The sequence below is a fragment of the Colossoma macropomum genome, unplaced genomic scaffold (assembly GCF_904425465.1).
Source record: "Colossoma macropomum unplaced genomic scaffold, Colossoma_macropomum, whole genome shotgun sequence".
Lineage (NCBI taxonomy): Eukaryota > Metazoa > Chordata > Actinopteri > Characiformes > Serrasalmidae > Colossoma > Colossoma macropomum.
In genome coordinates this window covers 28,899,206-28,913,995 of record NW_023494807.1, presented here as the reverse complement: position 1 = coordinate 28,913,995, position 14,790 = coordinate 28,899,206, and the positions used below count along the sequence as shown (strand labels likewise).

The 14,790-nt window shown below is 41.9% G+C and overlaps 1 protein-coding gene across 1 annotated transcript in view; it reads right to left on the bottom strand.

The window, feature by feature from the left end:
- slc44a5a (solute carrier family 44 member 5a) overlaps window positions 1-12,330 on the bottom strand; it is a 52,824-nt gene extending 40,494 nt beyond the window's left edge. The window contains exon 1 of the mRNA XM_036556055.1: window positions 12,201-12,330. Within this exon, the coding sequence (XP_036411948.1) occupies window positions 12,201-12,330 (130 nt within the window). The remainder of the gene's footprint in view (window positions 1-12,200) is intronic.
- Between the last annotated feature and the right edge of the window lie 2,460 nt (window positions 12,331-14,790).

Genomic DNA, 14,790 nt, shown 5'->3' with positions numbered 1-14,790 from the left:
ACAAGCTTATACAGTGTCATGGTCAGGTGTCCACTTACTTTTGGCCATATAGTGTAGTTTAGCTCTTCAACAATATCCATCAATACGCTACCCAATTAGCTTATATCCTTCCAAAGCAATACTCCCCCAATGCATTATTAAAATGCATGAGAGGAAAAAGGGAGCGCTCCATAAGAATAACCAAACGAAGGATGAAAAGACGGCAGTACACAAGGAGGGAGATCAGTTTTCAGAGGTGTAAGACTGCAGCAAGAGCACACAGGGGTGATCAATGAGATTTCTTTTTTATCGTAGGATAATTACACCCATCCCGCTGAGTGGAGGAACTATTGATTTCCTTTCTACAGCCCCCCTCCCTTTATTAATGAAGTCACTACATATAAACAAGTGACAGCGCTTGTTGTCCATCAATTCTGCACCGCAGATCTCCACGCTGGTAAACAATCTGTCTGCATTCCTGTGATTTGTATGGACGGGACGTTTTCTCCCAGACCACTTTTGTGTTAGTAAATGATTCTGATACGTCTCAGCGGAGCACAGCAACCGCCAGGAGATTTACCCTCTACACCACTTAGTCACACCTCGGATAAAATTAAATAGAATAAACAAAAAGCTGCGCTTTGCTGTGTTCATATACATCCACCTCTTAACAATAAACACTTTTGTTACATCTGGAGTCTTTATACCGTACACAAATGCCTACAATTGAAAGGGGAATTTGCCTGAAGTTCCGATATGTCTGCATAATTGAATTGTTGACATGTAAACAAAGTCATTCAGAGTGGTTTGGTGTGAAATGATTTATTCTAGAGAAACTTATTTATTTTGATTTCTTCACAGTGGTGGTGATACGAATCAGAAGTCACACTGTGTGTAACACAAACCACCAGTGAACCTACACATGTCTTCTGAGTTTTTATATGCAATGATGATGGTGAAATAGTGGAAAATCAGAAAAAAATATTTATGTTTAAAATATTTTGTGGGGGGGGTGGCACGGTGGCGCAGTGGGTAGCGCTGTCGCCTCACAGCAAGAATGGCCTGGGTTCGATTCCCGGCCGGGCGACCAGGGTCATTTCTGTGTGGAGTTTGCATGTTCTCCCCGTGTCGGCGTGGGTTTCCTCCGGGTACTCCGGTTTCCTCCCACAGTCCAAAGACATGCCGTCAGGCCAATTGGACATGCTGAATTGCCCCTAGGTGTGAGTGAGTGCGTGAATGTGTATGTCTGTCTGTCTGCCCTGCGATGGACTGGCGACCTGTCCAGGGTGTATCCTGCCTTCCGCCCAATGACAGCTGGGATAGGCTCCAGCACCCCACCGCGACCCAGAAGGATAAGCGGTTTAGATGATGGATGGATGGATGGATATTTTGTGGGGGACTATTTTGCCTTAGAGCACCCTATATGTACCCCTCCATCATGAATGGATTTTAGGCCTAAGTCTTCTCAAAACTATTGTAAAGCAATGTGTGAGACATCAAGCAGTGCATTCATAAATATTTCATACAATTATTTCCCATCAGGGAGCTTTTAGAGGCATTAAACTCTTCAGACGTCTGGTTCCTATCACCACCACTGTGAATAATTCTAAACAATTCTGTAAGTTTCTCTACAAACGTTTTCACTCTGAATGACTTTGCTTCATGCAAAAATGTTGAAAAAACTGTGGAATTCACATTTAATACAGCACTAGTTTGACCAAAAACATAGTCGATCAGCAAAGACATGTTTCGTTTTGGTTGCACTGGAGCTACAAGGCTAATGTAGCTTCCAAGTAATGAAAGCTTATAGTCACCTGTTAGCATTGTACAAATTTAACACCTAAATCATCACACATTTGCCTATTTGAGGCATAATTCAGGCATGAACTATGCACATTTGATGTAAGGGGAAATTGTGTAAATTAGATTTTGGGTTGAAGTACCGCTTTAAAAGTCCTCTTTCCAATATAAAACAATAGAAAGTGAAAGAACTGAAAAACACCCTGCGGAGAATAAGCTATTAGAGTAATGTCACGGGCATGCAGCACTAGAATTAGTTCATACTCCACTGCCTCCCATTATAACAGTGCTAATCTTACTAAAATGTGCATTGTATGCAGATTAGCTGTAATGTTGGTGTTTATTCCAAGGCGCTGGCCGATAAATTCTCGGACCACTCGCTACGTTCTTTGTGTCCCACTCACAAAGGCAAAGCCTTCTGTCAGCGATAGCGTGGTGGGCACGAGACAGTGTGTCTGGGGGATGATGTCATCGGTGATTTCATCTTTTTGAGGGGATTAAAGTGATGTGTGTGCATGCACGTTTGTATGTGTGTGCAGGAGAGGGGCTTCTGGTGACATCATTCATAGCTGCCAGGGAGAGATATGGAAAAACTCCATCATCGTACCTCCATTACAGCCTCCACACGCGAGTAGTTATGCTACTGCTGTTGGGTAAGAATGAACTCATACTAAAAAATAAGCTTAGATCACTCTGTCGCAAATAGGAACATGATGGCATTCTCAAAATGGTGCACCATGGGGGACATGGGGGGGTGCAGGGATGTTCACAAGAGGCTTTATGGGAGGGCGAGATGAGTCTCAAGTCTTCAGCAGAGGATTTTAGTGTTTCATTATTAGCTGCAGGCACTGCAACGTACGTACGAAAGTAAATGCTACTAAAAATCTGTCAGATTCACGAATTCAAACAACACTTTCATTACAGAACAACCTTCAGTCTGAAGGACAGAACTAAAGCGTACATGCAGTAAATGCACAACAATATTGGCTATTATTCAGTTGCTTATTCTGTAGTTTGTACAGCAAATCCTTTGAGGTTTTCTTAAATTTTAAGGGAACGAAATCTGTAATTACCCTAGACTTCAATTATATCAGCTGACAACTTTTGCTAAATTAGCTACTGTGCTAGCTAGAATACATGCTATCCAAAGTAACCAACCATTTCAAGCTGTACTGCCTCTTTCCTTTTTTTGTTTTCCCTGATTTTCTCTCCAATTTAGTCGTCTCCAATTCTGCCCACCTAGTCAGGACTCCCCCACTCACATGATACTACCAACGCTAGGAGGCTGAAGGCTAACACAGTCTTCCTCCGAGACCTGTGAAGAGCCATCACAGCTTTTTGAACTGCCGCTCGCGCAACGTCATTGGACAGCTGAATGCACGAGGAAAGCCAACCGCTAGTTTTGTTACTTCAGCTAACAGACGCCTGCGCTGACTAGCATCGCATTGAGTGATGGGGTAGAAGGGAGCCACCCTCCCAGAGAGAGTGAGGCCATTTGTCTTCTCTTGGACTCTCGGCTACGGATGGCTGTAGCCTCACCAGGGATCGAGCTCACGATCTCCTGATGATAGGGACCAACGCTTAGATGGCTGCACCACTCAGGAACCCCCAGCCTCTTTCCTTTTAACATTTACTGCAAAACAACTTTGGTTCTTAGTCAAACGGTAGTCTACAGTTTGTACAGCAAGGAGCATACTTGCTATCCAAAGTAGACAGCCAATCATTCTGCGTCTATCCTTTAAACACCAAGCACTTTATTAGGAACACCCGTACACCTACTCATTCGTGCAACTATCTAATTAGCCAATCGTGTGGCAACAGGGCAGTGCATAAAATCATGCAGATACAGGCAGCAGATTCAGGTGATGATCACATCAATCATCAGAATGGGGAAAAATGTAATGTCAGTGATTCTGACCGTGGCATGCTTGTTGGTGCCAGACGGCTGGTTTGAGTATTTCTATAACTGCTGATCCGCTGATCTGGAGTTTGCCCAGAATAGTGCAACAAAGAAAAAACATTCAGTGAGTGCCGGTTCTGCGGACAGAAGCGCTTTGACGAGAGAGGTCAACAGAGAATGGCCAGACTGGTTCGAACTGACAGAAAGGCTATGGTAACTAAGATAACCATTCTGTACAATTGTGCTGAGCAGAAAAGCATCTCAGAATGAGGAACTCATCGACCCCTAAGGCGGATGGGCTACAACAGCAGAAGACCATGTCGGGTTCCACTTCTGTCAGTCGAGAACAGAAAGTTGAGGCTGGAGTGGGCACAGATTCACCAAAACTGGACAGCTGAAGACTGGAAAATGTAGCCTCATCTGATCAATCTTGATTTCTGCTGAGGTACACAGATGGTAAGGTCAGAATCTGCATGAATCCATTGACCCAACCTGCCTTGTGTCAACAGTCCAGGCTGGTGGAGGTGGTGTAATGGGGTGGGGAATGTTATCCTGGCACACTTCAGGCCTGTTAATACCAAACAATTATCGCTTGAATGCCATGGCATGCTTGAGTATTGTTGCTGACCATGTGCATCCCTTCATGGCCACAATTTACCATCTTCTAATGGTTACTTTCTGCATGTTAATGCACTGTGTCACAAAGCAAAAGTCGTCTCAAACTGATTTCATGAACATAACAATCGATTCAGTGTTCTTTGGTGGCCTTCACAGTCACTGGATCTGAATCCAATGGAGAACCTTTGGGATGTGGTAGAACAGAAGATTCGCAGCATGAACGTGCACCTGAAACATTTGCAGAATTGCATGATGCAATCATGTCAACATGGACCAGAATCTCAAAAGAATGTTTCCAACATTTTTTTCGGACTTCATGCCAAGGGATAAAGTATTAGCTAAAGCTACGTTCACATTGCAAGCCTCATTGCTCAAATCTGATTTTTTTCTCAAATCCGATCTCTCTGACAAGATGGTTCACACTCGTTTAGATTAGTGACTCAAATCCGTCATTAATGTGAACAAACCAGCATCCTGAAATGACCCTCACGAGCACATCCTACTCAGTAACATCACATGAATGAATCACGAGCATCATCAGCAAACAAACTAACAAGCAGAACGAGCTTCGCTGAGAAGATAATTATCAGCTCTCAGCTTCATTGTTAGAGGGAGACGAAGGAGAAAAAGGTGAGATGTGTTTCTTTTCCACTGTTTACAGGCTTTAACTTCTGTTTGGCGCTGCTGCCATGGTAACGCAGAATGATGGCGCACGCGCAGTGGAAAAAAAAGCACACAAATTCCGATCTGAGCATCACATTAAGGTCGCATGGCCATGAATCGGATACGTATCCGATCTAGGACCACATATGAAAGTGGCTCAGGTTGGATTTGAAAAGATCAGATTTGTGTCCACACAGCCCTGAAAACATCAGATCTGAGTCACATTAGGGCAAAAAAATCAGATTTGTGCCACTTCGGCCTGGTAATGTGAACGTAGCCATAGTGTTCCTAATAAAGTGCTTGGTGTTTTCACTGCATGTAGCACTTAACTCTGTCCTTCAGACTGAAAGTTGAATGATCTGATAATGATCCATAATGATCTGAACCCATGTCATATCTGGTGCCACTACAAGCCGCTACAAGCTGCAGTAATGACTGCGCATGACTAGGTTTGCCACTTCAGCTCTGTAAAATTCCTGGACGCTTGATCAGCGGCCTGATTTTTGGCTAAAGTCTGTTTATGGGTATCTATGCACACAATACAAATGAAGGTAGACAGATGTCAGTTTAACTGCAGAACCTAAGCTTCTAAGCTATAGCATTGCAGTGCAGTCTAGTGCCTAGACGTCAACAGCAGTGCACCTTTCTCAATCAGTTGTGTCTGTATTGAGGGTTGTCTGAACCAGACTCATTCTTTGTAAACAGATGTTTTGATTGGATAAAAAAAAGCAGTTTAAACTGCATAAGAAAAGTCAATGGATGAAATGCTTGGCATACAAGACATTTTGTCACGTAAGGTTGGAAATGAATAGCTTTATTAATTTACAGTGCTAGGGTTGATGAAATCAAGTCTTAGTCTTGGGCAGAGTCCCCATCTCTGGCTCAGTGATTGAACACTTGGCAGTTTTAGTACTGTCTAGTGGCTGCAGTGCTGGGTGTAAAAACACATCTTATGAGTCCTACTTTAGATTCCGAGCAGATAAGAGGGCTTGACTTTGAAGGCTACTGAAAAAGCGTGCAGTGTCTAGTTTGGATGATCGTGTGCAATGGCACGGCTGACAGGGAGATGTGATGGTCCTTTGTTAAAAGTCATGTCACTGTGATAATAGCATTTTTCAGTTGGAGCTGAAAGGAGGGGAATTCCACCAGTTTTTCAAGATTTCTGCAGACTTCAATGGTTAAGATGTAAACAAAATCATTCGGACTGTTTTGAGATGAAATGCTCGGTTTTTAAAGAAAAAATTGTTCACAGTTTTGCTGACTGGAACCGAACATCTGAAGAGTTTAATGCTAAATCACAGACAGTTATTGTACCAAATGGTCATGGATACACTGCACTGACTATTTATGATAGGTTTAAGAAGGTTTTGGCCTAAAATGTATTTTCAATATATACCACTCAGGCATAAATTTATGACCACCTCCTTGTTTCTACGCTCACTGTCCACCCTCACAGAGCAGGTACTATTTGGGTGGTGGATCATTCTCAGCACTGCAGCAACACTGACGTGGTGGTGGTGTGTTAGTGTGTGTTGTGCTGGTACAAGTGGATCAGACACAGCAGTGCTGCTGGAGTTTTTAAACACTGTGTCCACTCACTGTCCACTCTATTAGACACTCCTATCTTGTCGGTCCACCTTGTAGATGTAAAGTCAGAGACGATAGCTCATCTGCTGCTGTACAGTTTGTGTTGGTCATCCTCTATTCCTTCATCGGTGGTCACAGGACGCTGCCCACAGGACGCTGTTGGCTGGATATTTTTGGTTGGTGGACTATTCTCAGTCCAGCAGTGACACTGAGGTGTTCAAAAACTCCAGTAGCACTGCTGTGTCTGATCCACTCAGACCAGCGCAACACACACTAACACACCACCACCACGTCAGCGTTACTGCAGTGCTGAGAATGATCCACCACCCAAATAGTACCTGCTCTGTGAGGGTCCATGGGGGTCCTGACCACTGAAGAACAGGGTAAAAGGGGGCTAACAAAGTATGCAGAGAAACAGATGGACTACAGTCTGTAACTGTAGAACTACAAAGTGCACCTATATAGTAAGTGGAGCTGATAAAATGGAATAGTAGTTCTGGATAGTAAATAAAAGGGCTACATTTGTGTTGTAGACACAGAGACCTTCGGATTCTATGTAAAGAAATCTGAGTCAGTAAGTTTCTCTAGAATGGAGCATTTTACATCAAACCACTCTGAATGACTTCATTCATGTATAACTATTTTGAATGTCTGAATAAAAATGTAAGGAGTAAAAAAGTATGTTTCTTTTAGAAACGTAATTGAGTAAAAATGCAAGTACTCACTGAATACTTGTACAGATATATATACACAAATCTTCCAAAATAATACTTAAGTACAGTATAATTACTTATTTTTAACCTTGCTGCTAATGTGGCTAAGAGTGAAAGTTAGCATGATGTTATTTGCACAATGCTAATTGGTGGGTGTTCATTTTCAGTTACTGTTAGCAACATTAGCCTTTTTTGCCTGAACTATTTCTTAGACAGTGAGGTTTCAAAGTGAATTTTGGCCTAGCTGCTCCAGGCTAGCGTAGCAGTGGGATTCTATCAAAGGGATTTCAAACAAAGGGCTCATGCGTTCCTAGCCCCTGGCTTAGCACCCCTGTTTGCACTTCAAACGGGATCTTCCCTCATTTGGCCCACTGGCTGACACGAACAATGAAGTGTGGGACAACAATAATTCCCGCTCACGGTTATCCCGCAGCACGCTAGCGCTAAGAACTTTACCCATAATTTGACACATGTTTCTTGTCAAGTTGCTCTTCCTTCATTCAGTCAAAAGCCTAAGGTGCTCTAACAAAGACAGCATCCTGAGTGGATGTGGGTAGACGGTTAGACAGCTAACACGTTAGCGCTAGGAAGTTTACCCATAATTTGACTCTGGTCAGGTCACTTTTCACACAGATTAAACTGCACACAGTCATTCTTTACTATCAGTCTTGGTGACTCAGAGTAGGTACTTCATTACTGATTTAATACTGTCCTCCTGGTGTTTTACTTTGAGAGGGAAATTCCTATGAATGCAGATGCAATGAGGTAAAAGCGCAAAACAGCAGTGACCACCACTACCGTCACTTATTTACCTCAAAATATAGTTTGCAACATTAATAAATCTCCCCTATGAATCCAGAGACAAAACAGTGTCCTGACCGGATGTGGGGAGCCCACTGCTGACCTCTAATAAATCGCAAAAAAGCTAGCTACATGGGTGCAACCATATATATATATACGTACCTAGATGCCGCATTGCCTGCTGTTCTCTATCTGAGGCGATACGTCTGCGCGTCCACCATGTTGGAGAGGTCACGGTCCGCTTATGTACAAATTCACTTGTATTGAGAGACGATGAGTCTCAGGATTAAATCAGCCACAACTTCCTTATTACTCAACCCATTTTCACCAAATTTGTTTTGTTATAATCCTCAGACATGGATTAATCTAGGCTGCATGGACTGCTCTCGCTAGCTTTTATTTATTTAATAACTGATCGTTCTAATTAGCCATCTGGACCAGCAGGAAAGTTTTCAGTCAGTTTAGCGTGAGACTCAATCTCACAACCAGCAAATCCATCAATGTGTGAATCACTTCTAATCTTAATACACATAAAAATAAAATAAACCCCCCCCAAAACACAGCAAGAAGGACGAAGCTGAAGTTGGCTTCCTATCCGCCAGCTTCTTGTTCGAATTTTCCCATTCCACCTTAAATGGTGCATCAGCCAGCTTTGCTGGAGCAGCCAGCTGCACCATTTAAGGTGGAATGGGAAAATTCGAACAAGAAGCTGGCAAATAGAAGCTAAATTCAGGGTTGTGTAAGAAGGTGCTAACGTTAATCTATTATGAATATCTTCACAGACTAAGGAATGCTATAACTTACCGCTACAAAGCTTTAACCATCATTGTAAATAACTACTACATAAGGTTAAGACCCCCTGAATAGACCATTAGATGAAATGCTGAGTCAATATTCTTGAAATAGTATAATTTTGGACATTATCTTTCTTAAACTGCCGCTCTGTAATGGTACTGAATGCAGTCCAGCAGCGATGTTGACCGCCCTCAGATGGCGGAGCCGCTGACGTGACTGGCTGGACCCAATGCAGCATCTAGGTATATATATCTATGGGGGCAACCACTGAGAGATGATGAGTCTCAGGATTAAATCGGCCACAACTTCCTTATTGCTCAACCGATTTTCACCAAATTTGTTTTGTTATAATCCTCAGACACAGATTAATCTAGGCTGCACTGACCGCTCTCGGTAGCTTTTATTTCTTTAATCACTGATCGTGCTAATTGGCCGTCCAGACCACGTGAGTTTAGTTCTCCAATTGAAACACAATCAGCAAATCCAGCAATGTGTGAATCACTTCTAATCTTTATACACAGAAGGACAAAGCTAAATTGGCTTCCTATTCACCAGCTTCTTGTTCGAGTTTTCCCGTTCCACCTTAAATGGTGCAGCAGTCACTTTCTGGTGCCTGAAGCTGCACCATTTAAGGTGGAACGGGAAAATTCAAGCAAGATGCTGGGAATAAGAAGCTATAACTTCAGGTTCGTGTAAGACGGTGCTAACGTTAATCTATTATGAATATCTACACGGATTAAGGAATGCTATAACTTACCACTACAAAGCTTTAACCATTGTAAATAAATAACTACTACATAAAGTTAAGATCCCCTGAATAGACTATTAAATGAAATAAGCTTAATAGAAAACCAGAGGAAAAACAATCACATCAACAGGTTCTCTGTGCTTCACCAACCACACAGCCATATCTATAAACATCACACAATACGCCTCACACAAACGTGAGTGTGGATCACTGTGTTCCCTCCGTTATATAATCCTATCCTGCTTTCTGAGTCGATATTCCTGAAACAGTATAATTTTGGACAGTATCTTAATTAAACTGCTGCTCTGTAATGGTACTGAATGCAGTCCAGCAGCGATGTTGACCTCCTCAAAATGGCGGAGCTGCTGACGTGCCTGGCTGGACCCGATGCAGCATCTAGGTATGTATATCTATGGGTGCAACAAGCAGAGCTAGCATTCGCATTAGCCTTAGCCGCTAAGAAGAACAGCGAGAAATAGAGGCGCGCCTCGTGGGGCTGAGCCACATAAAATATTCATGTTCCTCCATCAGAGGAGACGGCGATGAACGCACACACTCTCTCCAGAACGGCCCACAGACGGAGAGCAGATACGCACTCGCTCACTCTCTCATTCCTTCTCTGTTTTGACTCTTTTATCTCCAGGACTCTCCCTTTAAAGTCTCCAGCTCAGATGCTGCAGTAATGTTGCATATTGTTTCATCTTCTCTTCACAAAGTCCTTGGCGAAAGGTTGCCTTCAGAGAGATGGGGTAGCGTTAGCATTAGCATTAGCCTCCTCTGTGATCAAAGCTTTTTCAGCAGCTTCCTGGAGGCCCAACTGAAAAAAAGGACCATTAGAAACCAATAGGATTAAAATGGTTTTGCTTTCTAATGGGAATTGGCTTGGTTTCCAATAGAGACCACTAGTTTCCTGCAGATCACCTTTAGATCCCATTAGGAAACCATCAAATGCATTTAGAATCAGCCTTTGGTCACCTGTTAAACCATTAGGATCCTTTATATTTGGCTTTGTTTACATGCGAAGATTTTGGCCGATTCGATTGAATTCATTCTGATTATAGATTAAGACTGAACTCTACAGGAAAGTAGATCTCCAGGAGGTGATTTGGTCACCACTGCTTTACAGGCTGACTGAAACAGCTGAACCTGATATTGTGACAGTTTTAATGGCTCTATCTGTAACCCAGACTACTTTTTTGGCGTAAGGAATGCCAGTTTTAAAGCACATTTGCTTCAAGTTGTGATGCTTAAATAGAAGCTAATGTAGCTGTTTTCTGTTTTTGTGTGTGGTAAAGCAGCAGGGCTCAGCGAAATGATGCTGTTATTTGTGGGTAGAACTTCAACATATCAGATTGTGTGTGGTCAGAACTGCTGTATAATTTTTAGCAGGTAATCATTAATCTGTGGTGGAATACATTTTTATAGTAACCCTCCCAGCCCTGACTATAATTTGAATTGGCCTAGTGCTGGAGTTGAGACTCAAATGTTAAGAAGAGCCATTTTGTCCTTTCAACAAAAATCAAGCCACCTTGGGAGCCACAACATTTTATGTCCCTTTTACCATCTTGGCTGTAAATATGTCTCAGTATGTGCTAATATAAACGAAATATATAATATAAATTTAAGAAAACACAGGCTTACTTAGCTCAGCTACAGCCGCTTTTCTCGCATCTCCGGCAGGAAATTTTTTCACAAGTTGAATACTTTCATGTAAAATGTCTCTCTGTGTTTGATTTTTTCCGAGGATGAAGTCGCTTCTCATTCGTCGAATTCTTTTTCGAATTTTCCCGTTCCACCTTAAATGGTGCCTGAGGCGCTAGAATGCAACTGCTGCTCTATTTAAGGTGGAACGGAAAAATTTGAACAAAAAGCTGTTGAATGAGAAACTTCAGTCTCATGACTTTTTAGTGTTTGTCAGTTTCTCGTTGCAGATTAAACGTATCAGGAAACCAGCTGGAGTGATTATAAACGCAAATAAGTCCATTCGTCTCCAAATTATTGATGTTCGTCTTAAATCTCTCTCCTTGCCGCTTCGTTAGCTACTAGCTAGATTAGATTGTTATCTGTGTTGCTATGGTGACCAGCAGTCTGCGCTGATCTTCAGGGTTAAAGTGTGAATCAGCAGTTCTACATTAATTCCAGAGTTTAACACCATTTACTGTTAAACTGTGTTGAACGATCAGCAGAGCTTTATTTTACTGTAAAGGAGGATTATTTTATTTTTACCTACAAATCTGATTCTGCTGCAACATGGCAGTAAAAGAGCCGCATGTTGCTGAGCCCTGGCCAAGGCTTTCTCTATAGGCTAGCTAATGTTAAATGTGGCAATGCAGCACAGCACATAAACAAAACAGCATCCACTCATCCCCCAAAGCAGTGAGCCATCTGGCATTTTGAGAACGGCATTATCTCCCTATTTGCAACAGGGTGCTCTAACCTTTTGGAGATTTAATATCGGTTTCAGAATTGTGGTAAACTCGGCCTTTATGCTTCTGTAGCAAGATCTAAGGATGACTAATATCGTTCATTTCCCCACAGAAAAGCAAGCTTATGACTTCAGACCTGATTGAAAATGGACAAAAATGCTCCCACTCACCCACAGTGCCCAGCGCAACGTAGCCGAAGATGACAATGATGAAGAGCACACAGCACAGTACGTCTGTGCAGCTTCTGTAAAAGAGCAGAGGAGAGAGGGAGTGAGGAAGATGGAGAGTGCACATCTTCATCATTCAGGAGCCCACAGGAGGAGAGAGGGTTTGAAAGAGAATGAAGCAATCATAGTTCATATAATGCCATTTTTGATTGCTCACAGACTACATTAAATGCCTCTATAAATTATTAATTACATCACGCAGCTCGACTATGCAGCCATTTCTTGTAGATGGGAAGAAAAGATGAAGGTTTAAGTTACTTCAGAAATAATCAAAAAGGGTTTATCCCTGTGATTGCAGTCTGACTAGGATCTCAGCAAAGAATTTATGATTGCGCAAAAGTCCAAGACCACGATGCATTTATTTAATTTGCAGTCAAATCGCTATGGCTCTGAAAGGATGTGTAGCTGTCATGAGAATTGTTCACAGTGGTGGTGACTGGAACCAGAGTCTGAAGAGTCTAACGGTATTTTTATTTAGACATTTTGATGTATGTCTCATTGTTTGATAGTTTTAAGAAGGTTTTGGCCTTAAAAGTATTTTCAATATATATTAATGGCCAATAGGTACTTCCATAACATTGTAAGGCAAAATATTCCCCAAAGATTTTTTTTAACCTATTTTGCTATTATTAACATTAGATATAAAAACTCAGAAGACATGCAGGTTCACTGGTGGTTTCGGATAGTAAAAAAGGGCTACATTTATGTTGTAGACACAGGGACTCAACCATTTTGATGAAAGTCTAAATAAAAATGTAAGGAGTAAAAAGTATGTTTCTTTTAGGAATGTAATTGAGTAAAAGTACAAGTATTCCATTTAAGTACAAATACAAATACAAAAGTACAAATCTTCCAAAATAACACTAAAGTTTAATATAATTACTTACTTTCAACCCTGATGCTAATGTGGCTAAGGGTGGAAGTCAGCATGATGTTATTTGCACAGTGCAAATTGGTGGGTGTTCATTTTCATTTACTGTCAACAACATTAGCTTTTTTGCCTGTACTATTTCTTAATCTTTAAGGAAAAGGAAACAGACAAGAATAGACAAGAAATCTATCATCACTGAATATGTTTGTGATTAATTGAAGTTTGAAAAGCAGAAACTTCTAAGACTGAACTTTGGAGGTCTGTCTGCAGATTTCTTTGAGAAACTGAAAGTGAGTCTCCTGAAAAGAATGGAAGCTGGAATAAAGTTGGAGAGTGACTCACTGAACACTGAAACAAATCACTGAAACAAATTCTACATCATATTTAGTTGTTGAGGTTTTGTGGACGGCACAGGGTTCGATTCCCGGCCAGTGTGTTTCCTCCAGGTTCTCCGGTTTCCTCCCTCAGTCCAAAGACATGCAGTCAGGCTAATTGGACACGCTAATTTGCCCCTAGGTGTGATTGTGTGTTTGCATGTATCTGTCTGTCTGCCCTGCGATGGACTGGTGACCGGTCCAGGGTGTTTCCTGCCTTCCGTCCAATGACTGCTGAGATAGGCTCCAGCTCCCCCCCACGACCCAGAAGGATAAGCTGCTTAGAAAATGTGTGTGTCGAGGTCTCTGTTTTTCTCCTGACACTGAAAAATAAATAACAGTTCTGACTGGAAATTAAATAAATAAAGGGTGGGCTCTAACTTTACCACTCTATTTGTACCTACACTGAATAATAATCCACAGCAGATGCTGAAAGTAGCCTAATAGCGCAGGGGTCTAAAAAAATCAGGTCCTGGAGGTCCTCAACAATGCAGAGTTTAGTGGTTACTCCCCTCTAAAGCGCATTAAAATCATCAATAGCTTGGGAATTGGCTAATGAGCTGAATCAGGAGTGCTAATCTGAGAAACAGAGAACTTAGGGCTAGGATACACCGCTACATCACTGCCTGTGGAATATCACACTGTACTTACACAGCTTTGAAGATGAGGAGGGGGATAAATAATTTAAGAACATTGATGGAATATACAGACTGGCCACGTCATTTAGTCCACCTCCTTGTTTCTACACTCATTGTCCATTTTATCAGCTCCACTGACCACATAGGTGTGCTTTGTAGTTCAACAGTTACAGACTGCAGTCCATCTATTTCTCTTGTTAGCCCCATTTCACCCTGACCTTCAACGGTCAAGACCCCCAGAGGACCACCACAGAGCAGGTACTATTTGGGTGGTGGTGGTGTGGTTTGGTTGCGCTGGTGCGGGTGACTCAGACACAGCAGTGCTGCTGGAGTTTTTAAACACTGTGTCCACTCACTGTCCACTCTATTAGACACTCCTACCTTGTCAGTCCACCTTGTAGGTGTAAAGTCAGAGACGATAGCTCATCTGCTGCTGCACAGTTTGTGATATGGGCACTTTAAATGCATGTCTTTGGTTGGGAACAACCAGCAAAACCCCATTTTTCAGAGAAGTGGAAAACAAAATATAACAAAATATATTGGATTTTATTGGTTAATTACTGTCAAATTATCATCGTAAACTATCATTGCAATTTGTAGATCATTTTGTGTGGAAAAAAAAGTTGGTGAAACTTATTTAAGGGTTAAAA